A 26,952-nucleotide genomic window follows, 5' to 3' on the forward strand; every position below is an offset into this window, starting at 1 on the left:
ATGCCGGTGGTTTGTAGCAGCGGGACGGCAACGAGATCGGAGCTTTGTCGAGGCGCCGAGGGGCTCGCCGGTGTCGAGGGGCTCGTCGGTGTGTCGTCTGTGTCGAAGAGAACGGCGCTCGTCGAGGAGAACGGCGCTCGTCGAGGCGTCGAGGAGGTGAGGTTGCAGTGGTATTGACTTCTAGAGCACGACGCCGGGAAAAAAAAACAGTCGGTTATTCCGACTAATTACCGGAAGCTGCAAACACCAAACCCAGGTAAAACAGAGCACGGCTCTGATACCAACTGAAATAAATTGGATATATAACTTGATGATTTCTTCATACACATATCAACCTATATATACTAATCTACGAATTGATTGTCCGGGATTCACTCCGTGAAACACGGACCATGTTTCCCGCCACTATACATGCCAACACCAACGAGCTGTTTCTTCCATTCCACTGGAAAAGAGTTGTGAGTCATGCTTCTATAAGTGTAATTATTATTGTTCACCCAAGTCAATTACTTATCCTTGTGATCTGATTTTTGTGGCAGATAATACGCAATGAAGTAGTAATCGAGGATCCTGATCTACCAAAAGCTCTGATCAACTATGTTTCAGCTTAATTCAATCGATAATTTGGTACTCGGTGCACCAACAACAAGATTAGCTTTCTGCGGTACTCATAATAATACCTAATCAAAGTTTTCTGTCAATTTAGATGCACCAAATTAATGTAATTTGCCGGCAATTAAGTTTTAAATAGAATCAGCATTAGCCACTATAATCCACAGTACCAAATGTACTACTTTTCAAGTCATGCATCTTTTTTAATTTCTTCCCCAACATAATGGAATAAGTAGCCAGCTATATATGTCATGGTGTGTGCTAAGAGAATAAGAGTTTTAGACCTGGCTATCGGTTCTTATATCTTATAACAATGCAAACACCTAATCTATTATTAACGAAAAACGAATTTAAACAGGTCACATTTTCTTTAAAGAAATCGAAGTTTAAGTAAGAAATATATGAGATATCTGGTTCTGCATATTTTGATCGAAACTGGGATGAAACAAGTAACAGCATACCTTTGTTCTTGTCACAGATTCAAAAGTGTATGTTTTAAGCACAGTGCCAAGAGCAGCACCTGAGTTTCGCACTATGTCTTTGGGAAAGGAAAGTTATCATATGTATGATCCGCTAACTGTAGTCCTTACTGGTCAGCAGAAGTATACTAATCTATATGTTGTCATATAGTTCAATTAATAACTGATATCTGAGATGCATGCTTATAGCAATAATATACACCGGAGCAGAAATAGTTCAAAGTACTAATACTTGCCTAAAAATTAGAATGAAATGGAAGCTGAGATGAGGAGGCTCAGAGCTCAAGAGAACAATGGACACGTACAGTACGGCATACAAGGAAGCACTCACTGAAAGACGAAAGGTATCAATTAAAAACTTATATTTTGCACTTTGAAAATCAGAATCATCCCTAGATTTCAATTTTCCGTCAACTGAAATACAAGATGGCAAGGTTCATTTCAAAGAGTTCAATAGTACATCATAACAGGCATAAAGAGATCATGAATTTAATTTTACAAATATAGAAATCTTTGGTTAAAAATAACATTCAATGATAAATTTAAGTGATGCATGGTTTAAAAGCATGTCTCTGACCAATCAAGCAACATGAATGATTTCAGGGAAAGTGTCCCAGCTAGCTAGCTTCAAATAGGAATGTTCTGAACCACATAACATTGAATTTTTTTTTTTTACAACAGATTATTAGTACGTTTTGAGTCTGTACTGTGAAGTCATTAGTTGGCCTCAATATACTCGACTACCAATTTATTGTTTAAAAAAGTATAATGTTATGTGGTTCAGAGCAATTCCTATTCGAAGCTAGCTGGGGCAGTTTCCCTGAAATCATTCGTGTTGCTTGATTCCTTAAAAATTATACTGCATTGTGCTTCTTCGGTAATCAGTAACCATATGGTTTAGCTTGCATACTACGTTCCATGTCGATTTTCATCTCCTTTGCCTCATTTAAGTTTACAAGCTTGACTATTTATCATATCAGATCACTAATTATTATATTTTGTTGCTTATGATTAGATGTACTTCAAATACCATTTATTTCTTCTCATATCAAAAGATCATTTACTTATTAGTTACTAATCACATATAGGTATCTCCATTTTCTTGGACTGATCCTAGAGATATCTCAATCACACCATTAGTCACGTCCTGGTTATTTAAAATTTTCTAATTGTTGCTGCAGCCTGCAGGTTCATTCAACTGTTGGAGCCCCAGACTATATTGCCCCTGAAGTTTGCTGGAAAAAGGATATGGAATGGAATGTGATTGGTCACTGTTAAATAGTCTCTTTGTCTTTTTTAATCTATTTTCCTCTGATACACACCACTGACACCAGTGATTATGTTTTCTACTGTCACAGGTGGTCTGTTGATATCCACCCTTTTATTCAGATGAACCCATGTCAACTTGTGGGAAGGTAATTTAAAGAGCATTTGTCTTACTTTTCTTTCTATGTCAACATCTACCATCATATGAGTTTAGAAAACATTGGCAGTGGATGACACTGGAAAGATGTAGTTTTTGTGGTCATGGTCCTCATCGATATATGATATGTCGAGCTTGCTTTCTAATGATCGGAGACCGATGTACGTGGATTCTCACAAGTCCCTTAGATAGCAAGAACAAACAAAGCATGTAACAAACTTCAGACTTCATCATTATTTTCTCTCAGAAAAGAATTCTTCACATCTGCTAGTGTTTCACAGTTCTTTGTTTGTTGGGGTTCTTGCTCAGGATAATTTTGTAAGCTACTAACATGTCATACTATATATAATATTTAGGGCTGACTATTTGTGAGTTATTCACACATACTGTCATTTAACATTAAGTTGTGGGGCTTGTAGCTGACTGGAAATACCTCTTTTCTCTCTTTGTGCAGATAGTTAATTGGTGAACTTATTTGAAATTTCCAGGAGGCTAAACTCTCTCAAGAACCAAAGGATCTCATCAGTAAACTCTTATGTAATGTATACCAGAGGCTAGGAACTAAAAGGGGCAGATGAAATTAAGGGGTATGTGGTGTGTTCTGTACTAGATTCTCTAATATAAGGTTATTAATGGACTGGTAATTGGTGTTAGTTTCAGGCTCACCCCTGGTTTAAAGGCATTGAATGGGACAAGGCTGCATCTATATCCCTGAGGTCAATGATGCAATGGATGCTCAGAACTTTGACAAGTTTGAAGAGGGTAATTTCTATTTTCATTTGCGCAGATGTGCAGAGACTGAATCCTCCATTATCAGGCATGTTTATGTTAACTGTTTCTATCCCTTTTGTGATTTGCTGGTAGCAGGCTGACAACCAAATTGAAACTTCAAAATGAGCTGGTCCATGGAGAAAGGCTTGGTGCATCATGTTAAATTCAATTGTACCCATATGAAAGGCTAGAGCTCAGCTCTGGTACACATTTATGTCCCTTTCTCATAGCAGAACTGCTGCTTGACCATCTAGCCAACTAATAATACCTCAGTTTCACCTGAATAGTTTCAATATGATGTTAGTTGATCAGCTGAAATTGCTTTATCAAAACTGAAGCATCCTTCAACCTCACACCAGATTCTAATCTCATTTCTTAAAAAATCCAGAGATAAATGTGTGCGTGTGAGAGAGAAAATTACTTTCTCGTCGAACAAAATTACTTGAATGTTTCCCATGGAGTAATTAGTAGCTCTTTTATAACATGAAGTATGTACTTGAATTCATAACCCCGAGAATTTGTTATAATGTGGAAATTGGATCATACCTCTTCATATAAAGACGGTGTCCTGTGTTGGCCAGTGTCACTTGGTTTACAGAAGGACAAATATTTTTGCATGAAAATGTGATGCAACAATAAATTAGTAGCTATTCACTTTTTCTAATTTGTAAATGATGACCTGATGAGGTATGAAGATTCTAACTGTGGCTTTGACTAATAGCAATTTTTATTATAGAGGCTGTCGTCTGATGATTTCAACTGTGTTACACACACAAGAACTTTGAAATTGTAAGATAATCAATTGCCTGGGACAGGTAGTATTTCCGTCCTTTATATAAGTTCCCGCTATTGCTAGGAGTAACTTATACAACAAATTTAATACTAGAGATGGGCATTAAGCTGTTTGAAATGATTCCAAGTTTTCATTTGGTTTAAGAACTTGTAATATTCGTATGGATTTTTTAAGAGCTGAATTACTAGTTATCACTTATCAAACTCTTTGATCAGAAGTGATGGGAGTCATTTTCCATTTGTTAGCTCTCTTAAATAGACAGAAAGAAAAGCAAAAGTTCTTACATGCTCCTCGATTTGATATTCAGTTATGTTGTTATTAATCTTAACTGTTAGATTTTAATTTTTAATAATATATAATAGTCATTATATTGTCAACACGTCTTAAAATTTAATTTTTAATGATAGACAACAGTCACGACAACACATGTTAGCATCGATATTTTGAACATGTAAGACGTTCGCCCAACTCTCCAAACCGCCACAATGCGCTCCCGCCTAAGCAGGCTCTGCCAAGAAGGCCAACCTCACCTTGCCCGCCAACTGTTCGACACTTTGCCTCGCCCAAGTACTCTTCTCTGGAACACCATCATCATCGGCTTCATCTGCAACAACATGCCCACTGAAGCCCTATCCTTCTATTCCCACATGAAACACTCCTCCTCCCCCAACACCAAGCCTGACCCTTACACTTTCTCTTCCACCCTTAAAGCCTGCGCCCTCACCCGCAACTTCGACGCCGGCAAGGCCCTGCATTGCCACATTCTTCGCTCCCTTCCCTACCCAAGTGCGGTTGTGCAGAATTCGCTATTGCATATGTACTCTTGTTGTGATCATGCCCAGCATGACTTAGTACGTAAGGTGTTCGACACAATGCCTGAGCGAAATGTGGTTGCTTGGAATACACTGGTTGCGTGGTGTGTTAAGACTGAGAGGTATGAAGAAGCGGTTAAGCAGTTCAGGATGATGATTAGTATAAGAATCGTTCCCAGTTCCGTCAGTTTCGTCAATGTTTTCCCCGCTGTATCCGCCATGAGAGACTCTAGAAATGCCAATGTGTTGTATGGTTTGGTTGTGAGATGGGGTGCTGAGTATGTGAATGACTTGTTTGTTGTGAGTTCGGCGATATTCATGTATGCCGAGCTTGGTTGCCTTGATTATGCTAGGAAGATTTTCGACCGTTGTTTGGGGAGAAACACAGAGATATGGAACACCATGATTGGGGGGTACATTCAAAATAATCTTCCTGGTGAAGCAATCTGCCTTTTCTTTCAAGCCATACGATCTGAACAAGATGTTCTTGACGAGGTGACATTTCTTTCAGCTTTGACTGCGTGTTCACAGCTGCAACGGTTGGAACTGGCTGCACAGTTGCATGCTCTTATCACTAAGCATTTCAGAGTGATACCTGTTGTTTTGCTAAATGCGATTATCGTGATGTATTCAAGGTGCAACTCTATTGAGACATCTATTAAGTTTTTTCATAAGATGCCAGAGAGGGATGCTGTTTCATGGAATACTATGATATCCGCATTTTTTCAGAGTGGCTTGAATGATGAGGCTTTAAGGCTCGTTTATGATATGCAACAGCAAAACTTTTCTATTGATGTTGTAACTGTAACAGCTCTACTTTCAGCTGCATCAAGTCTTGGAATTTTAGGTGTTGGACAGCAGATACATGCTTATCTTATCAGGCATGGAATAGAATTTGAGATGGTGGAAAGTTATCTCATAGACATGTATTCTAGAGCCGGTGCAATAAGGACTGCAGAACGAGTTTTTAAAGAAGATTGCACCCTTGATAAAGATCAGTCCACTTGGAGTTCTATGCTTGCTGGGTACACACAAAATGGTTTTATTGAAGAAGCTATTGTAGTTTTTAGGCAAATGCTGGAGCAGAAGCTGATACCAAATGCCGTGAGCTTAGCATCAATTTTTCCTGCTTGTAATCTAGTGGGGAGCATTGATATGGGTAAGCAACTCCATGGGTTCTCTTTGCGTCACTACCTTAATCAAAACGTCTTTGTGGGAGCTGCTCTGATTGACATGTACTCAAAATGTGGTGCACTCACTTGTGCTGAAAATGTGTTTTTTGAAACCCCTGAGAAGAATTCTGTCACGTACACCACAATGATACTGGGCTATGGCCAACATGGACTTGGTCAGAAAGCTGTATCTTTGTTTCACTCAATGAAGAGATCTGGCATTGTACCTGATGCAGTTACCTTTGTTGCAGTCTTGTCTGCTTGCAGTTATGCTGGATTGGTTGATGAAGGTCTTTCTTTATTTGAATCGATGAAATTAGAGTATAACATAAAACCAATAACTGCACACTATTGTTGTGTAGCGGATATGTTAGGCAGGGTTGGAAGAGTAGTTGAAGCATACGCGTTTGTTGAGGCGTTGCGTGAAGAGGGCTATGTGATGGAAATTTGGGGATCACTTCTTGGTGCATGCAAAATTCATAAAAAATATAAATTGGGAAAAATTGTTGCTGATAAATTGCTTGAAATAAAGGCTGCTAATTGCAAGACAGGTTACCATATTTTGCTCTCAAATATGTATGCTGACGAAGGAAAGTGGGAAACTGCTGAGAAAGTGAGAAAACAAATAAGAGATAAAGGTCTGAAGAAGGAGCCTGGCTGTAGTTGGATTAAGATTACTGGTATCCTAAACTGTTTCATATCCAGGGACCAAAAGCACCCTCAATGCAGTGAGATATATGAGATGTTGGTGAGGTTGACTATGATGATTAAGGATGTTGGTTATAGGCCTTCTCTCAGTTCCCATCTAGAAGAAACTTTGGAATCTCATGAGTGAAGGAGAATGCTTAGTTTCGCCATCTTCTATTTTTCGGGACTTATTCCCGGTTTTTGGCAAACCGGAGACAGCTAATTACGGACAACTAGTGCGAAATTATGGTAAGTAAATCTGCCAGTCTTGGTAACTGATATCAACTATATGCAGCTGACACTTTCCAATATGATGTTTGTATTCGGAGTTGAAACTCTGCTAATTTGCGAACTCTCTGGTGCAGGCCAACAGTTGTTGAAAGAAGATTTAATTAGATGTTGTCCAAGTCTGAATATGGATGACCACGTGTCTAAAGTACTGGAAATACAATTTTCAGGTAAATGGTTATAGACTTGTTACTAATGGAGATTAAGGTGGGAGGTTTTGTCCTCTATTGTTCTCAGTGATAGGACATTGTACAACAATGGGAACGATGGACCACATTGATCTGAATATTAATCTGATATCCTTGTTCAAAGGCTCAACTTAGTGCTGTGAAAATTTCTTTAACTAATTTAAGTGTGATAATTGAGTGATACGTTGTTCAGTTGTTGTAGACCGCTGTGTGTATCTTAGAACATATATGTGTCTGTGTGTATATTTTGTTTAAAGGAAGTAAAATGTAGCAAGCTCCTTGAGATAGGTTTTTGGTGTACCAAGATTAAATCTAGTGGTTTGTAAAGAATTCCTAATCAATTTTCCTAATTTTCTTTAGGTGGATCTTATGTTTTATTCTGTTAAAAATCTGTAATATTCTTTTGATCCATATAGGTTTTATTTCAGTCCCCTACTACTTTCGCTTCTGTGTTGATTTTCATATGGGCAATATGGAGGAATCAAGGTGATGAGTTCAAGGTGCCTTCAGGAGTAGTACCTGCTTTAGTCCATACTACCCATGGTGTTTTTCTTGCTGTCTCAAACATAAAATGGAAGAAGCCTCCTTTTGGTATGATCAAATTGAATGTGAATGCACAGCTTTTAGAAATGTTGATGGAAATGCTGGGCTTGGGTGTATTTTTTAGACCATGAGGAAGGGCTCCTGTTTTGGGGGGCTTCTGTGATTCCGTTCAGTAGCAGGTTCAGCTAGACAAGCTGATTTAATGGCAAACTTATGGGGGTGAAGTATGCCCACTCAAACCATTTTGTTTCTCTGCTTGTTGAAAGCGATTGTCAAGATATAGTCCAAGGCGAGCTAGGAATTCTTGTTTAAGAATTAAGATTGCTGGGAACTTCGTCATCGTGCCTCAACTCTTCTGCTCAGTTTCTCCATGTATGTCGTAGTGTCGATGTAAAGCATATTAGCTGTTATTTGGGTTTTTCTTAATAGAAGCTTAGTATTTTACAATTTTATTTAATTTTCTCCTGAAATAATACATAGGGTTGTGAGTTGTCAGTTGGAATTTCATTTCCACCAATCTTTTCTTCTCCATTTCTTCCCTCTTTATATATCAACGTAATCCAGAACTTGTTTCTACATGTTGCAGGGTTTAATTTGACAGCTTCCCTTTTTACAAATTAATATATCATGTTTATACGGTGTTTAAATCTTTGCAGTCCGCTGCTTCCAGATGTACTCGACAGTCTTGACTCCAATTTCTTCTCAGCTCTGGTACATTATGTCCCTTTCTCATAGTTCTGCTGCTTGTTTGCTTGATCATCGAGCCAACTATTAATACCTCAATTTCACCTGAATAGTTTCAATAAGATGTTAGTTGGTTAACTGAAATTGCTTTATCAAACTGAAGCCTCCTTCAACCTTACTCCAGATAGCTTCTAATCTCATTTCTTAAAAAATCTATAGACAAATGAGTGCGTGTGAGAGAGAAAATTACTTGAATGTTTTCTTCGAACAAAATTACTTGAATGTTTTCTGTAGAGTAAATAGTAGTTCCTTTATATCATGAAGTATGTACTTAATTTCATTTCATAACCCCGAGAATTTGTTATAATGCGGCAATTGGATCATACCAACGGTGTCCTGTGTTGGCCAGTGCCACTTCTATACAGTCCCAGGTTTCCAGAAGGACAAATATTTTTGCATGAAAATGTGATGCAACAATAAATTTGTAGCTATTCACTTTTTTTAATTTGTAAATGATGAGGTATGAAGATTCTAATTGTGGCTTTGACTAATTGCAACTTTGTGTTACACATACAAGAACTTTGAAATTGTATTGATAATCAATTGCCTGGGACAGGTAGTATTTCCATCCTTTATACTGTATATGCCTTCTGATGTACTCGCTCTGTGTCCAAACTTTCTTCCTTGTATGGTGTGATGCAACTGACTTGAAAAAGAAAAGAAAAAACTACGGGTGGACATAAAAAACAGAAATCCCGATCCCGTCCCGAAATTCATAGGGACGGGATGGGACGGAGGTCTAAAAATGTCTGTCTCGTCCTGATCCCGTCTCGTTTCATAATAGTGGGATGGGACGTGGGACGAATAATTTTTATCCCGCTTAGTCCCATCTCGTCTCATCTCGTCCCATTTTTAATGAAAACTTAAAAATTCTTATATATCTGTATCAAAATGAAACTGATTTATGTTCTTAATAACTCCAAAATTATATCAATTCAAATAGTAATGGTAAATTATAATATTTTGAACATAATATGCATTTTTTTTGTTAAAATTTCATTATTGAATGTTACTTTGTTAATGAAAAAGTAAAAATATAGGTTTTTATTTAACTTCATAGGAAGATGAGATTTGTCTCGTCCCGTCCCGATCCCGTCTCGATTCAAAAGAGTGGAAAGAGCCCCGTCCCACCCCTAGAAAAAACACAAAACCGGAGAGGCCACCCATCAAGTCTCTTATTGGTAATATCTTCTTTGTAGCATGGTCCTTATTTTCTGTGGAACCAAGGGTTAGGAGATGTGGATTAAAATGAGAGCTGGCTTTGTAGCTCAATTGTTTGTATCAAATGTTGAAAAGCTCACAGAAATAGAATTTGAATCGTCAGCGGGCCATTTTTGACATTGCTCTCTGTGATCATGACTGCTTGCCGGAAGTCTGGAAGGTGGTTTAATTGACGACGTCAAAGTCATCACGCAAGCTATACCAAGACATCTCCATCTTTCATACACCACGACGGCATGATTGTAGTAATGTTGCAGATAGGTTGGCCACATTACTTAGCCTATGAAACTAGACAGGGTTTTATGTGGTTTTAAACTTCCCCAGACTACCATTACTCAAGTGATAAATAATGATGTGCTGTTAACACCAATTGGCTAGAGCTAGGTGACTATGTTCTCAGATGACTCGAAACTTCACCGTATTTCATAGACATGATCAGCTTTCTTTTTTTTCTTTTTTTTCTTTTTTTTTTTGGTCTGATCATGATCAGCTTTCTAGTTCTCTGTTTGGTTTCATCATTTCGTATTGAAAATATGACCATCATGTGTAACACAAGGTCACTATATTCGCAAGTACCATACGGAATCACCAGTGAGAGGCTGGCCAGAGAATTTGGCATCATTATCACTCCTGTGAAATGTATTGTTTGTTGTGTTATAATGCCCTGGAAATTGGAGTTCTTTTTACACATTGATTATGCCAAGCTACAAAGTATGGAATGCTTCTGCACTAACTATGCCTACGACAGTAGTTCCACTTTTGAGCAGTGACCAGTTTGCCGAAGTGTTGATGGGTATGTGGAATGTGTGGAAGAATAGAAATTCTCAGCAAATAGCAATGGGAAGGAACAAGCGAGGCTACTATAGTAGCTAACTAGCTATACGCTGGCTTAGAGTTTTATAATGCAAATGTTACTGAACAAGCTCATAGAGTACAAAGAAGAGGATGGATCGCACCAAGTTAGGAATGGATGAAGACATGAAGTGTAATATTGATGGGTCTTTTATCTCTTCTACTAATGTGTTGTATTCCAGGACTATGCTGGCACTTTGAAGGCAGCAGCAATGAGGCAAATTCAGTAGTGTCATGGCTGTCATCCTTTCATGCGGGGTTGTCAATCTATGAAGGTATGACAAATGTAAAACGTACAACATGACTGGAATTTGAAACAGATTGTATGTTGCTTGCTCATGCTTTGAAACAAGAGATGGGCAAAAGAGTTTGTGCCAACACTGGGTTGTTCATCATTTCAATGATAGATTAATTTTTCCAAAAAACAAAAAAAAAATTGTTCAATCAACACCGGGAGCTTGTGCCAACATCTTAAAGCCAAGTAGGAGCTTTAAGCGAGTACATCAACCTGGCTAGCTTTAGTTGTATAGCAAAGATACCAAATCAGTTCCATTGTTTGTGCAACTACTACACAATCAGTTTAAATACTTTTTTTTTATCCAACAGATTAAATACTTTTAAATATCAGGTTTATAGAACCCATTAACAGAAATCTTAAAAGCAATCACAGAATCACCACTGCAAAGAAGTTGGTGCCAAGTACTAGTAAGTAATACGTACCCAAGACATTTTCTTAAGAGTCTTGAATCTTAGAACTTAAGGCGTCATAAGACGTTAACCTTATTGTTATAAAAAATTAATAGTTAAATATGTAAATATATAATTACACATAAAAAAGAACAAATATACATAATAACTTACCAATTTAGTACATTTAGATATAATAAAATTCATAATCCAAACATTTTAGATAGTTTTCATCAAATTAAACACATTATATAAATAAATATAAAAATATATTTAAAAAAATTATTTTCTAAGACGTAGTAAAATACGTACAAGGCGTAAAAAAACGTAACATAAGACGTAAAAGACGAGCCTCAGTGTCTAGATCGAAAAACATAGGCGTTATGTAAGTGGCTTTAAACTTTTTAAACCTCAAGAAGACGAGTTTTTTAAAACATTGCTAGTAAGAATATTGTAACCATTGTAACCAATTTTTGCTAGATAACATGTTACAAATCTAGAGCTTAATAACATATTTTTATTTCCCTTGGAAAAAGATCAGAAAGGCGGTATTTATTACAGCTACAAGTTTCTCAAATATATAAACAACTCCCTTGAGTGAGAAGATTAATCTCTTTCTTGGGTGAGTAACCGAGGAGGCATAATGGCAAGAATCCATGGAGGTGGTAATGATGGGTTCTTCTAAGAAAAAACTTCAGAGCTTTTCAACTATGAATGAACCCAACGTGTACACATATGCAGAGCAACTGTGGTAAAACCATTGAAGTACTGATATCATGGGATAGATACTACAAAGGTACATTGAGGCGGGAATTTCATCTGTCGATAGATTCAGACTTTATTTCCTCTTCCCTGTACCGATAGAAAGGAGCTCGAGGCTCCTAAGTGCATCATCACGACTGCCTCTAGCAGCTGAAGTGCGAGTATAAGACATTTTTGATTCATACCCAGGTGTTCTTTGAATGGTCGACAGGCGACCACTGCTTGAGACCAGCCGACTTGACCGGCCCTCGCTGGGCTCACCAGAGGAACTTGGCCTACTGCTGGATACGACAGGCCTCTTTGAGGTGCTGCCATTTCTAGATGAACTGCGGATTCTTTCTGAATCATGTTGCTGCAAGAACCAGGCAGCAGAATTGTACAACTGTGTTAGCCTAGCCTCATATAGAATATACTTGGCACTTGATTAATATAAAGGAATCCTTAAACAAAATTTAAATCAAATAAAAAACATCCTTAGGCTTCTAAAGGAATTATGAATAATATCTCTTGAAACCAGACCCAATACATAAATCATTTGTATGACATGTTGGCACCACTCACCACATCTTTGGATGATGGCACATCATCAGTTGATCTATGTCTGGAGTTATCACCAGGTAAACCATGCCCAGAACCATTCCTTCTAGAAAAAGCTTCAACCACACCAGAGAATCTATCTCGAAAATCTTGTCCCACTAACATGTTCATATCAATAGAAGTTCAATTCAATCAAAGACTACCACCATTAAAGTAATTGTAAGCACCTAAAGGCCTTGGTTGAAAACATTAATTTACAAACCTGAAGGCCTTTCTGTTCTTTCTGCAGATGGTCCAGGACTCAAAGCTGGTTTCGCACTTGCTTGCTAGAATGTCATTCAAATGAAATAACAATCATTACCGATGCAGATATACACACAAACATATAATAATTGTCTTCATAGAAAAGCCCCATGAATTAAGTACTCACTCGTGACCTAGAACTGGAGCCAATTTGTGGATACTTCAGTATTGTCCAATCAAATACATAGTCAAATTGATAACCTGCAGTAAATTACAAATTAGTAACCAATCATGATTGTTCATCTTTTTTTATTAAATTCACCACTACAAATAATGTATCTAATGCTTATAAGCAGCTAACCTTCTCGGATAAAAAGGTCTCGGAATAGTCTCTTCAGATATGAATAGTCTGGTTTATCTTCAAAGCGTAATGAGCGACAATAATGGAAATAAGATGTAAATTCTGATGGATATGATTTACATAGACCCTGCAGAGTTAAACATATTCACTATTTAGTAAGCATAAAATACAGCAGTAGGGGGCATTTAAAATATCAATTGCAAGTATACAGCATGCAACTGTGAAACCATGATTTCAAGTGGTCTCTTTTCTGCTAGAGAAAAAATGGACTACCAGGTCCAACATTTTATCTCTTCCTAAGTTAAAGATAAGGATAGAAATGATTGCTTTAGGCAGCAGATTTGTAGTAACACAGAAATGCCATCCTTCCTAACCAATCTGTTTCCCTAGTTTCATTTATACACACCAGCCATGGTACGGAAGGTCGTTAGAGAAAATTGTACAATACCTCAATAGGAGTAACCATCTTCTTTTCACTGATCTTGTCATATTTCTGCTTCTTGGTACCAGCCTTCAAGCCCTGCCAGGGAAGGCTGAAACAGAAAGTATACAACAAAGTCAAAATATGAACTCAGAATAAAGATACTGGTAGTTTAATTATTTTCAGACAAGAATGCAACCTTCCCCGCAAAAAATACATAAGCACATAACCAAGAGATTCCAGATCATCTCTCCTGCTTTGCTCTGCAAAAAGAATTATTACTATTACAACTTTATGTATTGAAAATCATCTAGAAACACCAACTCCAATAAGTTTAGATACTAACCAACACCAAGGTGAGTGCTAACACTTGCATAGCGAGCTGTTCCTGTCAGATTCTTATTTTCCCTGTCAAAAAGGACACTGAGATTCAAAAAAAAAAAAAAGGAAACATGAAAAAGCAAAACCAATGCCACACCGGGATACTTATATTTTTGAACTGAGATGAACTAAAATGCTGACCACAATAATTTGATCAAAAGGAATGATAATTCAGAAGAAAAAAATGCCCACTGTGAAAAATGTGTAAGAATTTCAAATTGTTAGGGAATAATAACACCATATTTGTGGTCAGTAAAGCTGGTATACTAATCAGAAGTTCATATACATATATGACAGAGTACATGAGTCCCTGAAATAAGGACATCTCACATTTTGGAAGACTTGTCTACTTTAATTGTTTTCTAGTTTCCAAACAAAAATCATGTTCAGCAGATAGCACAGTTTGGACCAAGTGAACCAAACTTTTTTATCCAAACGAAAAGACATACACCAAGCTTATAAGTCTCCCATATAAACATATGACCAGAACCAAACTGACAATGCCCATCCCATGTAATATACATAATTGCAAATGAACTGTTTAAAAGGAGAAAAAAATGTATAAATGATTACGCGCAAAAATCAGCCAAGTATTGTAACACAATAAGAGATTATTAAAGTTCTGAACTTGCTGTCATGTAACACAATTTATCCTCGTTTTCACTTCTGATAGATAAAAGATTAAATTAAAGTATCTTGCTATATCTCGTAGCATGATTATGCTCCATTAATTTCTTGAATAAGTACTAATAAAAACAATAATAAGATATAAAAGCTAATAATAATATAAAGAAAAATTACAACTTGTTCTATCAAGTCATTATAATCAGCAACATTTCTGAGATATACCAACATCTCATCTGAGATGTCAGCAACACAGTATGTTGGGATATTAGCTCAAAATTATAAACCATATGCAATCAGCTCTTTACCAGCCACCAAACAACAAGACAGTTCAACATAAATGTAATAAATCAAAGCATACAAGGAACATCGCGAGAAATCACTATTTTATAGATAACATAATAATAGATACCTGTATGGTATGTGCTTATGCGTTTGAAGATCTCTATACTTTTTTGCAAGGCCATAATCAATGATGTATACCTAAGGAGAAAAACAAAACACAGAAAAGAAACATAAGGAATTGCATGGTTCAAGGATATAGACATGCTGCGGCCAATTTCATATGATAGTGTAATAGACAAGATAATTAAGGTCTTCATAGTGTGATACACGAGATGATTAAAGTAATATGAAACTAATACTAAAATACAGCTAGTTCAGTAACAAAGTTTGAGCCATAGTTCCCTCAAATGATATCCTCAATCAATTACTACCTTGCTCTTGAGTAATACTAAGAAAGACAAGTCTGGGGCTAGATTTTTTCAATATCCTGGAAGCCTATAAAAGAAACTGCTTTCATGTAATTAACCAAACATGTGATTGAACTCCATTTTTCACCTACGCAATTCAGACCCATAGTGATCAAACCTCTTAAAATCTAAATTTTATATTATCTAGTTTATAAAAGAGCTAGAGCACGTGAGTAATAAAAACATAAAATACTAGACCTATACAAATGGTGATCAACAAAAGAAAAGTATACATAACGCGTTATTTGTAAATAACAAAAATCGAATGACATATCAGACGTACATAGGCTTTCTCAGAGCATGGTAACGAAGTTCCGGTTCTTCATTAAAGGACAGTTGTGACTTGTGAGGTGGTTTAATCATGTTGATTGTAAATATAATAAATTGATTAAGCTATATATACAATATGTATCCAGTAAATATATGTTCATTTGAAAAGATTTCAAACAAGCATGAAAACACAAATTTGTGACCGCTTGAGACAAGCACCTTAAAGGCTCAAGTACCTGATTGGCTTTACGCCCAAGACCCATTAAGAAGTTGTCAGGCTTTATGTCACGATGAAGAAATCCCCGCGAGTGCATGTACTCCACTCGATTTATCTACAAAAATAAAGGGGAAGCATAAGCACGGGAGCCATGTCAACAAGCTTCTGTTTTACTTAAAAGAAAACATCAACATCATTTGACATAATAACTTACCAATTGATCCGCAAGCATTAAAACAGTCTTCAAAGAGAACTTCCGTGTACAATAGTTGAACAAGTCTTCTAGGCTTGGGCCAAGAAGGTCAATAACCATGACATTATATTCACCTTCGACTCCGAACCATTTAAGATGGGGTACACCCGCTAAATGCATAATCAAATACATAAGTCTATGCCAAATACATAGGCAAATACATAAGTCTATTTGGCTTTTAGCAGTGCAAAATTCAGGAAAAATAAGAGAAAATAAGCTACAGGAGTAAACTTACTTCCTCCTTGAAGAAGCATGTACAACTTTGATTCATAGTGAAGCTGAGGGTGTTTTGTCTTCACCGATTCCTGAAAAAATAAAAGTTCATATAATGGCTCAGGCTTGCCAGGCAAATGTTAACTACTAAGATATCCACAGATTTCGATCACAAGAAAGCCTACAAGATAAACATAGAGCACCTAACTGATGAATTCACGTTTTTCCTTTAGAATCAAACAAATAGTCTGTATTAATGCACCACGAATACTCAGCCACAAGGACCCAGTTTGTTTCTAAACCTGAATAACTAATACCCCATGTCTTTGTAACCTAGACACACACATACCAGTAAATTAAAAGTATAAAAAAATTCAACCACACATCATATCACCATCATCAACATCTGTTAACTACTTCTACCAGAAGAACCAACTTATGGTGTTGTAGTACACACACATATGCTGCATAACAAACCAAGCTTTGTCCCTGTGCTTCACTTATACATGCTATCAGAAACAACTCCCAACCCTAATGCTTAGATTATTATATACTGCATTGCCTAAAAGACTACAGCAGAAATTAGTACAGCAAACCACTTTTCCTTCTACAAACAACAGTCAAAATCAACCTACTAAATTAACGTAACCAGATTCAAGTAAGCTAAGTAACAAAGTTACGAATCATGCATTACACAATAACCCCAATCCCATCATAAAAAAGTAATCAAACACTCCCCAAAACTTGTCAAGTAAAACAAGAAGCAATGGCATACCAGCTTCACAGCCACCTCCTCTCCAGTTTGTACATTAATCCCTGAAACAAAATCAAATGCAACATTACTCTCCAGTTTGATTCTTCATCCAAAAACTGAACTAATCAAAGCAATGCAACTACAATCAATCAAACTCTGCATACCCAAATACAGCTCCCCAAACGATCCACTGCCGATCTTCCTCCCCAGCTTAAACTTGCCTCCAATAACATGCTCCATGATCTAAATCCCCCAATCAAAACCCGAAACCCACTTCACTCCTTCAAACTATGATCCAAATTCCTCTTCTGGGAAACTCAATTACCTCATCCCCGATTCAACCCAAGCTCCCTATTCCCCTAATGAGCCCACTTCTCCACCATGCAATCCTTGGATCCACCAAATCCCATTAATAAAAACCCCAAATTCCTAATTGAAACCCAACAACAATGCTTAAACGAAAACCCACAAAGACCCAAAATTGATGTCACAACCCACAAAGACCCAAAATTGATATCAAAATCTGAGATGAGAGATGCCCACTAATCAGTGGAGCCCAAATAACAAAAATTTGGGGGTGAAATCAAGAATGTGAGGAAGGGAAAGTTTCAATTTTTATTGAGAAAAACAAAATTGGGGGAGATTTCTGGTGGGACAAGAATGAATGGCAACATTTAAAGTGGGATAACAAACCAAAGATGGGATTTTTAAGATCTTGGTATGACGATTGTGAAGGGTTTGGGTTGGTTTTCCGTGAAAAATTTGATCTTTGATCTTTTCTCGTCGGCAAAATTGGGAGGAATATTGAGAGAAACAGAAAGAGAAAGAAAGAGAGAGAGAAAGAGAGAAGGGAAGAAGAAGAAGAAGAAGAAGAAAAAGAAGTGGATATGATGTAAAGGAAAAAGGGCGTTGGATATTTTATTGGGGTTATTATTATTTATTTTTTTGGTTTAATTTTCAATTTTGGAGGTTTTTTGTATTTATTAGGGGTTGATTAATCAGTGAGAGAGTCCAAAAGAGAGAAAGAGGTCAAGGATGATGATGGATGAGGAGGTTGTGAGTCCATTTGTCCAAAACTAGAATCTCCTCTCCTCTTTGAGCTCTCCGAAACAAGTAGTTTAGTTGAGGAAGAAGACACAAACGCCACTGTATGTGACCCTTTAAATCTTCTTGGATGAGAAAACCGGCATTTCACTGATTAAAAATAAAATTTCACAAAAGATTTTTATACCGTGTGACGTGACTCGAAAACAAACTGAGATTACATAAATTAAGAATTATATATAATTAATATTTAAAAAAATAAACTCGGAGGTCATCCTCGATCAAACAATAAGGTGTGCATTCTCTTCTGTGTTTTAGTTTTAGTTTGTGGATTTTCATTTTAATAGAGAAATCTTGTATGGACATAAATAATAATGTGAGAAACTAAAATTATACAGACAATGCTCAAACTAGCTACGCGAGAGAATAAATCATAACGCCAAGGCGATTAATCGAAGTTGTAGAACCTTGAAATTGAGATCTCAACGCAAGGAGAGTAAGGCACTGTAACGACTCTAAAATTTCAAGCATAAAAACTCAAAATTTCAAAGTCGTGAAACACTAAAACAATCTCAATGAATCGAAATCATTTTAAATGCCACAGCGGATCATTACTGAGTTCTCAATACAACTCAAACAAACCAATTATTACAAACTCAATTTATAATTCAATATTACATAAAAATGGAAATGTAATAATCCTCACAATCTCTCACAAAACCCACAAATAAATCCTCACAAGTCCTCACACAAATCCACAATAGAAACCTCACCACAAGCAGGATAATGAACGACTTCGAGTCCCCAGAGTTGTCATTCGATTCCCACTAATCGACACCTGCAGTAGTATCCCCTACACCATCGAATTGGTGCACCGGGATTATAAACACAAACTCAGTAAGCTTTACAGCTCGTATGAGTAAAATAAAATAAATATAATTCGCATATCAATATATACGACAATCCACAAATCAACAAATATAAATGCACTCATGAGTCAATGGACGGCCCATCTGGTTGTCCCAAAAATATGAAAATGAAAGTACTCATGAGAAATTGGGCAACCCCTCTGTTTACCCAAATGCATTTATAATACGGGTACTAATGAGCGTTGGTACACCTTTGTTACCCCTCAAGTAGTACACGCCGACATTGGGCAACCTCCTCGCTACCCAACGTCCAAAAATATGAGTACTCATGAGCCGATAACCCATCTGTTACCTCACATGAAATACTCCGGCACACAGACTAGAGCTCTAACTGCATCGTAACTTTCGTCCGGCCAAAGGCTAGGTTCCGACATGCCAAACACGTCCGAAGACATAAACACGTACAATAATCTACTCATTATTTTTACAAATCGCATCAACATGCTCAATATATAATTCTCATCACCATTGTGATCATATTCACAAACGAAAATCCTAACAGTATATAATATGGCAAACTATATATATATGTACCTATTTACCATTTATACAATATATATATATAATCCACTTTATTATATACATGCATATTTCATAAACACGTCTGAAGACAAAACGTTTTAACAATTTTTAAGGTTAAAACCACGTACAATAATCTACTCATTATTTGTATAAATCGCATCACATGCTCAATATATAATTCTCATCACCACTGTGATCATATTCACAATGAATTCATAACAGTATATAATATAGCAAACTATATATATATATGTACTTATTTACCATTTATACAAATATATATATATATATATATATATATTCCACTATATCATATACATGTCGTATTTCAATATTTAAAACTCTTGCAAAATCTTGAATCTCCGCAAGGGTAGATTCGTAAATATGTGAGATTTTACTCACCTTATCAACTCGAGCGTAATTCCACAATTTCCGAAGATAATTCATTTCCTTGATTTATTGATCACCTTGAAAAGATAAGAAAAGAATTTAGAAACGTTTTGTAAACCTTTAAATGCCGAAACAGTAATAATCTGTTACTGTTCAGTAATTTCTGGTTTTACGAATTTACTGTTCAATGAGTATTATTCATGTATTACTGTACAAATATACATCTATTACGTATTCATGTACGAGTACATATTGTTTACGTATTTTTGTACGTACGAATACTATTCAAATGTAAATATTGTCTCAGTAAATATTAATTACTGATTTACCCTTCTGAAATTACTTTTTACATTTACTGAAAGTAATTTATATTTATATTTACCGTATGTAAAATAAATTTACATTTACCGTACGTAAATCAATTTTACATTTACCGCACGTAAAAATAAATTACAAAATTACCATTCGGAAACACTGTTCACGCACCGCCGCACGTAGCGGCGTATGGGGTACACGCGCCACCTCCGGCAGGCCGCGCGTGGCGCTCACGCGCCATTCACTGTGGCAGCGCGTGGGGCACACGCGCCGAGCCTAAGGCCGGTGCGTAGCACGCCATCGCCACCCCCAACACCCCTCCTTTCTTCCCCTCTACCTCTCCACGACCTCATGCCGCTTCTTACCCCTCCCACGCTCCCCCACGTGCCACCTAAGGCGGCGGCATCTCCCCCAAATCCCTCTTCCTCTGATCTCCTCCAATTCAACACCAAACAACCACAAATCAACAACCAAGCATCACAACAACATAACTAAGCTTACACTCACCTCAATCGAGCTTGGAAACCACCGGAGATAGGCCTTGACACGGCGGAGGAAAACGCAGCAACTTGGAGATGTTGGTGGAGCTCCGGCGCGACGCGAGAGGGTGCGTCCTCCTCGGGGTCGCCTGCGGGGGGTGGTGCGATGCCTCCTAGCCCGGCGGTGAGGGCCACGTCTCCCTGAGATGGGAGATCGGTGGTGAAGCCGAGAGGGAGAGAAGGAAAATCGGGTGAGAGGGAGAGGGAGGCGGAGAGAGGAGAGAGAGGGAGAAAAAAAGGGGTTTCCAGAAACGGAAACCCTAATCACAAATATATCTTTTTTATACTCGTTTCCAAAATCGGAAACTAACTTCCGACGTTAATAACTTTCACGTCCGAGGTCCGATTCGAACGCGTGATGCGTCCACGAACTCGTATCGACGAGCTCTACAACTTCCGCGAAGTAAGTTTTCGCAACCGAGCGACGAAATATAAGTCGATATATTCGTTCGGAAACGTAATGTTTTTCCAATTAAACGTTTTGAGAACGTTTCCGTTCCCGTTTCGTAAAGTCGTAAACAATCCAATTCATTTTAATTGAATTTCATAACTTTATAGAATTCAATCAAACCAAGTATTGTTTTGAAAAAAATAGGGTTATTACAATATGCACAGTCCCTCGTATACAACATGCGTGCCTTCATTACACAATTTGAGAAGGACGAATTCCCAACCGCCATAAGAAACTGGAGGTTTCCCCAAACCAGGTTGCTATGCAAATTGCATGCAAAGATTCTTCATCTCACGGAGCTCCAATTTTCACCACATTCTTTTTGTCATGATTTATCATTGAAATACGTATATATATATATACATATAGTTCCTATCCAGAGTGAAGCTTCACTCTGAAATTACATAGTGAAGTTCTAATTTTGGCATACTTTTTTGTCAAACTTTTTCACCATAAGCAATTCAATATTTATGTATGTTATTCGAGATCATCTCTACAAAATTTCAACTAATTCGGACATCGTTAAGGTATTGAAATTAGATTAAATCAATGAATGAATTAAAACTATTCAATGAGAACCGTTCATGTAAATCTCGATTTTGAAAGCTCAAACCATTGTCAAATTGGATGAAACTTTGTAGAGATGATCTTGAATAACATACCTAAATATTGAATCGCTTATGGTGAAAAAATTTGACCGAAAAATGTGCTAAAATTGAAACTTCACTCTGTAATTTCAGAATAAAGCTTCACTCTGGATATTGACTATATATATATATATATTCCAATAACTAAAATTCATTTTATTAGTTAAAATGTGTATGAAATCACGAATTAACCCTTACATTATAGGTTATATCAAGATATAATTTAATAAATAAAGAATAATATAGTAATAAATAAAATGATGTAAAAACCAATTCTAATTTTTTTCTCTTACAATCTCTCTGTAACTTCTCACTCCCATTTTTTTTCTAACACTCACGATCTTAATCATGCATCTAGGAAGAGAACGTTGGTATACGTAGATTCCCGAGTGTAGCAATCTCGTTCCCCTCCGGAGCTGTCTGGGTTCAACCTCTTATTAGTTCCAACTACAAATTCAAGTAGCAACTTATTTACTCGATTTAGTCTCATTCCAGATTGAAAGGATCATGCAATCTACTGTTTGACACTAGCTAGATAGGGAGATATATATCCTTGAGAATTTATAGAAATAGGTCGTACACGCAAGAACAAGCAATTGTATCTTCAGCTGTTTATTGAAGGTCCAAGACCAAGGACACGCTCTTATCAAACATCAAATGATCATTATAATACCTTAATAATCAACACCACTGAAAACACGGTTTATCCCCAAATTAAGCATCCAATTTCTCAAAATTCGTCATCCTCAGGTGTAGTTTGTACGTACAGTACGTACTAATACATTAGATGATTAGACTACATTAAATGTACTTTTTGGTTATATAATATGAATTGAAAGATTGAGATTACATAATAAATGCTGGGTTATTAATTTACATATAATAAAGATTGAGATTGGTGTATGGAAGTTTCAGTGTTGTGATTAGCTTGGTATGCTAATCATTATCTAGATTAATTAACATTACCATTATCATTATATTCTGTATATTAATTTCATTAAACCAGTATTATTTTTAGATGTAATTGTAATAATAATGATGATGAACTAGCCACCGCCCACCATCCCGGAAGAATAGCTTCTTCTTAAATGTTTAATTTTTTTTTTGTGAGAATTCGATCCGTACCAATCTTTGTTTTCTACATGGAATATTATCCATGTCCCAGATAATTAACATTAATGCATGGATGCAAAAATAAATTACATTAACAGGAAAATACGTGATGCATGCTATACTTAGTTTCACATACCTAAAAAGGATTTAAGTGTAGATTTGTGGCACAATATATGGAAGGTCCTTGAAATTTTTTCCAAACCATATAGATTTCTTTGGCTGTGGAAAAGAGGATAATTAATAATCTTAAATACGACAGATCTGAAGTTCGATGCTAATTTGCCTAATTGTGGTGCTCTGGTTTCGATTATTGTCCATACAATATCTTATTTCGAGAGAAATTTTTCAGTTTTCTCGTAGTACCACATGACAATGTCTAGTATTCTAACATTCCAATCACAATTTGACGCGCATGTTTTAATTCGAAATATTATATTTCAGCTATTTTATCAAATACTATTTTGAGTTTCTTTATAAAACTCTACACCCTACACTTTAAACCTTCATACCCTAAACCATACACCCTAAATCCTAAACCATACACCATAACCTCTAAACCCGAAATCATAATTCATCATCAATATCTATGAAAGTCATTTCACTTATTATAAAAATATGTTAAATTATAATTTTAGTGTAATAAATCCACATGTCGAAATATAATAGGAAATTAAAGTCATTATGCATTGTCATGTGGTACTAAAGGAGGATTGAAAAATTTCTCCTTAATTCAGTATCCAGGAACCCAAATGGTGCCATATTTATCAATTAAAAACAAAAGCTTTGTATTCACTAGTCTTCTTACTTAGTCATGCACTTTGTTCTGATTTGGTAAGAAATTGATTAGCATCAGTCAAAAAATTTAATTTGTTGAAGAACGCTATTAATGTTCTGTTCAGGCAGTAAAATGATACATGCAATGACAAGTATCCTTCTGGATGTTATACACTTCTGCCCTATATATACATGATTCCATAGCCCTTTAGAGATGCACTAAAGTGACTAAACAAAACCTACCCCAAAACCCTATCTTTCATCATCTTTGTCAGCCATGTCTGGCTCTGGAAACACATATATTGCATGTAGATTGTGTGATAGTGTGTTCCTGAGCACCAAAGCCCTCATAAACCACTTAGACTCTCATATTGTGAATGAGGAAGATATCGTAAGAGTCAGGAAACAACTTCAGATCAGTCACCTCATGTCTTCTCAAAAATCTAATCCGTTTTCGAACCCTCTGATCCAACATGGTCCTGCTAATACTACTGCTACTCTAATTCCTTTCCATCCCTCACCACAAATCCAGCCATATTCTGACCACAGCAAGCAGTTCTACACGCCAGTTCAACTGCCGGCACTGCCACCTCTCGCTCCTCTCCCACCCTTGCCATATTCACAGAGAAACGCAGTTGATATTCAACCAAATCCAAATCCACGCCCTAATCAGCATACTTATTCTTCAGGGGCAAGAGATTTGAGCCTCGGATTAGGATCTGGATTTGGAGAATACTCTTCGGTACCATTGTCCAAACAAACAGCACAGCGTCAGGCAGCAGCGAAGGATTTTCGTGGTTTAAGGCCATTTCTGAGTCTCTTGGATTATCGTATCCCGCAAATGATGAATAACAATTGTAACGGAAACTCAGATGATGAACAGATGGATTTGACCTTGAAACTTTAGAACCATGTATGAAGAATTCGAATTGTTAATTGATGGAGTTGTGTTGTTGAATCCAGTTGAATTACCAACCTAGAGATTGGTAGGGTTTTCAGATTGTAGTTATATATTATTTCTGTGTTGTTCTTCAAGTATATTGGGTTTCTTTGTTTCATGAGTGTGGATTGAGAATATAGCTTTCTTATGAATTTCTGGTAGCAAGATATAATAGATATACGTATACGGCTGTTTTTGTTATGATGATAATTAACTAATAATATTTAATATATGATTCAAATATTTACATTGAAACTTGAGTCGTCAACGTAAATGCTACTAACCGTTAGAACTACGTACAACCTTACAGTTCGTTTGGTTTGAACATGCGTTGTGTATGTTATTATGACTTGTTAAGAATTTAAATTGAAATTAATAAATTTCAATAACCGGTTTTTACCAATTTTAAACAAACAACACAAGATAATGTATGTACATTATATGATTATAAGCTATAAATAGTTTGGAAAATGGTCATATATCCGCCATATGTTGTGTTTTTTGTTGACGATGTTTATGCTAGTCAAGTGGTTCACAAACTTTTATTTTTATTTAAATCTAACCATAGTGGGGAACTTGTCACTTTTTGTAACGTACCGCAAGTGAGCGGGACTACATGCATAGTCTCAACGTCACTAATCTCTTGCAGTGAAATGTCATATACTGGAGACTAAGTAAGTAAACGTAAGGCCTCGACATGGCCGGGTCGGGCCAAGCTCTATCTTAAATTTTAGGTCTTAAAGTAGGGTCGGACCGGTCTTTGACTAAGTAAACAAATAATAGGATTAGACCAGGCTAGGGTTCCAATTTTCAAACTTTTACTCACCCTCAAGACCCATTTTTTAAGGGCTAAGAGGGTGGGTCAAGCCGATCCTCCAAATATGGCCGAAACTGGCCGAATATGGCCTTTTTTATTTAATAAAAATAAAAATATTATGTTTAATTTTTGTTCTCAAAATTTACTTATGTGGTTGTAAGTATAAGACAAGCCTCTTTTTACAAATATATGATCATATTATAAATACATATATGCCTTAGAGTTAACTTAAAAAATCTATAACTTTAAATCTAAGTGATTATATATGAATATCTTATATCAAATTACTCAAACCATTGTTGTTTTTCACAACAAGTATAAGACATAAAGTTTACAAAATCAATTACAAAAAAAGGTGAGGTGTATTGTATATAAAATATAAAAAACATATTTAAAAGTAGAAAAAATTATTATTATGGTCTAAACGAGCCAAATAAGGTGGGTTATTAGGATCGGGCCAGACTTAGCCCTATAGGGCTCAGTAGGGCCGGGCCGGAGGATATGGGCGAGTTTCGTTTGCTTGACCCTTATCTTACCTTATTTGAAAGAGGCTTGAGCTGGCCCGCCCTAATGAAGGGTCGGGCTATAGGGCGGACTAGGGTCCAAGGGTTATTTGATGAGGCCTAGACTCTTATGAACAAAAGAAACAAAAAAATTTATTCTTTTTTAGTAGATACTTTTTTTAATAAATTTAAAAATAGATATAAAATGCAATGAAATATTGAAAATTGTGCTTTTAATTTACAATCCGCACTTTTTATTAAAACTTTTATAAAGAGTCAAAATTGTATTTTTAGCCCCAGTTAACAATTCCATATCCATAGTTCTTGTTCTTGAGAGTTTGATTGCTATGACTACTTGGCCTTGACTTTAGAAATTGTGATTTTACTCTCAATTTAAAAATCCAGATTCAGGTTTCTTGATAGTTCAGTTGCTATTGTTCGGTACTTCACTCAATTTAGGGTTTAGTTGCTCTTTCTTGGTACTTCGATCACTCAATTTAGGATTTGTAACATTGCGATTACGTACTTAGATTTTTTCTAGAAAGTTTCGCATGCATGGGTCAGTTTCTACATAGTCCATTTGAACAAATTATGTTCATGTTGTACCCCTACATTCTACATAGTCCATTTGAACAAATTATGTTCATGTTGTACCCCTACATTCTACATAGTCCACTTGAACAAATTATGTTCATGTTGTACCCTACATTCTACGGTCATCCATTTGGTCACCTTCTCATTGGTATATTATGATTACTACAAGAGTTACACTGCTTTGTTGACACACGCATGTTCGATCAATGATGTTATGATGTCTTGCAACACGAAGTCACGTACTTACCTTTCATGATCTAGATGTGTATGTACATCAATCTTGTGGTTCTTTATTGTTTGTTTCTTTTAAATTT

At 36.4% G+C, this 26,952-nt stretch overlaps 2 protein-coding genes across 3 annotated transcripts in view; one reads left to right on the forward strand and one right to left on the reverse strand.

Annotated features, from left to right (window-relative positions):
* Nucleotides 1–6,983, forward strand: LOC126790999 (pentatricopeptide repeat-containing protein At3g22150, chloroplastic). Its single transcript, XM_050517390.1, has 4 exons — nucleotides 1–170; nucleotides 2,273–2,351; nucleotides 3,169–3,331; nucleotides 4,535–6,983. Exons 1-4 carry the CDS (start codon nucleotides 1–3, stop codon nucleotides 6,895–6,897), a joined length of 2,775 nt encoding a protein of 924 aa, XP_050373347.1. The 3' UTR covers nucleotides 6,898–6,983.
* A 4,786-nt stretch (nucleotides 6,984–11,769) lies between these two features.
* LOC126789913 (casein kinase 1-like protein 10) overlaps nucleotides 11,770–26,952 on the reverse strand; it is a 308,889-nt gene continuing 293,706 nt past the window's right edge. The window contains exons 1-14 of one of the 2 annotated variants that reach the window (XM_050515992.1): nucleotides 17,225–17,884; nucleotides 17,082–17,122; nucleotides 16,329–16,398; nucleotides 16,055–16,203; nucleotides 15,860–15,955; nucleotides 15,014–15,084; nucleotides 13,943–14,004; nucleotides 13,796–13,859; nucleotides 13,624–13,708; nucleotides 13,176–13,302; nucleotides 13,002–13,075; nucleotides 12,834–12,897; nucleotides 12,596–12,729; nucleotides 11,770–12,386 (exon numbers count right to left, since the gene is read on the reverse strand). In XM_050515992.1, the coding sequence (XP_050371949.1) occupies nucleotides 12,111–12,386; nucleotides 12,596–12,729; nucleotides 12,834–12,897; nucleotides 13,002–13,075; nucleotides 13,176–13,302; nucleotides 13,624–13,708; nucleotides 13,796–13,859; nucleotides 13,943–14,004; nucleotides 15,014–15,084; nucleotides 15,860–15,955; nucleotides 16,055–16,203; nucleotides 16,329–16,398; nucleotides 17,082–17,122; nucleotides 17,225–17,300 (1,389 nt within the window). In that variant the 5' untranslated portion in view covers nucleotides 17,301–17,884 and the 3' untranslated portion in view covers nucleotides 11,770–12,110. Of the gene's footprint in view, nucleotides 12,387–12,595; nucleotides 12,730–12,833; nucleotides 12,898–13,001; nucleotides 13,076–13,175; nucleotides 13,303–13,623; nucleotides 13,709–13,795; nucleotides 13,860–13,942; nucleotides 14,005–15,013; nucleotides 15,085–15,859; nucleotides 15,956–16,054; nucleotides 16,204–16,328; nucleotides 16,399–17,081; nucleotides 17,124–17,224; nucleotides 17,885–26,952 lie in introns of those variants that run through there. The other variant, XM_050515993.1, reaches the window with a different exon arrangement.

Source organism: Argentina anserina, chromosome 4, assembly GCF_933775445.1.
Source record: "Argentina anserina chromosome 4, drPotAnse1.1, whole genome shotgun sequence".
Taxonomy (NCBI): domain Eukaryota; kingdom Viridiplantae; phylum Streptophyta; class Magnoliopsida; order Rosales; family Rosaceae; genus Argentina; species Argentina anserina.

What these genes read in the sequence shown, in the direction of transcription:
- LOC126790999 (XM_050517390.1), top strand. Translation starts at nt 1, where the DNA reads ATGCCGGTGGTTTGTAGCAGCGGGACGGCAACGAGATCGGAGCTTTGT. An exon ending in GAGGAGGTGAGGTTGCAGTG is followed by an intron (nt 171 to 2,272) that starts GTATTGACTTCT and finishes TTGTTGCTGCAG; the next exon opens with CCTGCAGGTTCATTCAACTG. An exon ending in ACTGAATCCTCCATTATCAG is followed by an intron (nt 3,332 to 4,534) that starts GCATGTTTATGT and finishes TGAACATGTAAG; the next exon opens with ACGTTCGCCCAACTCTCCAA.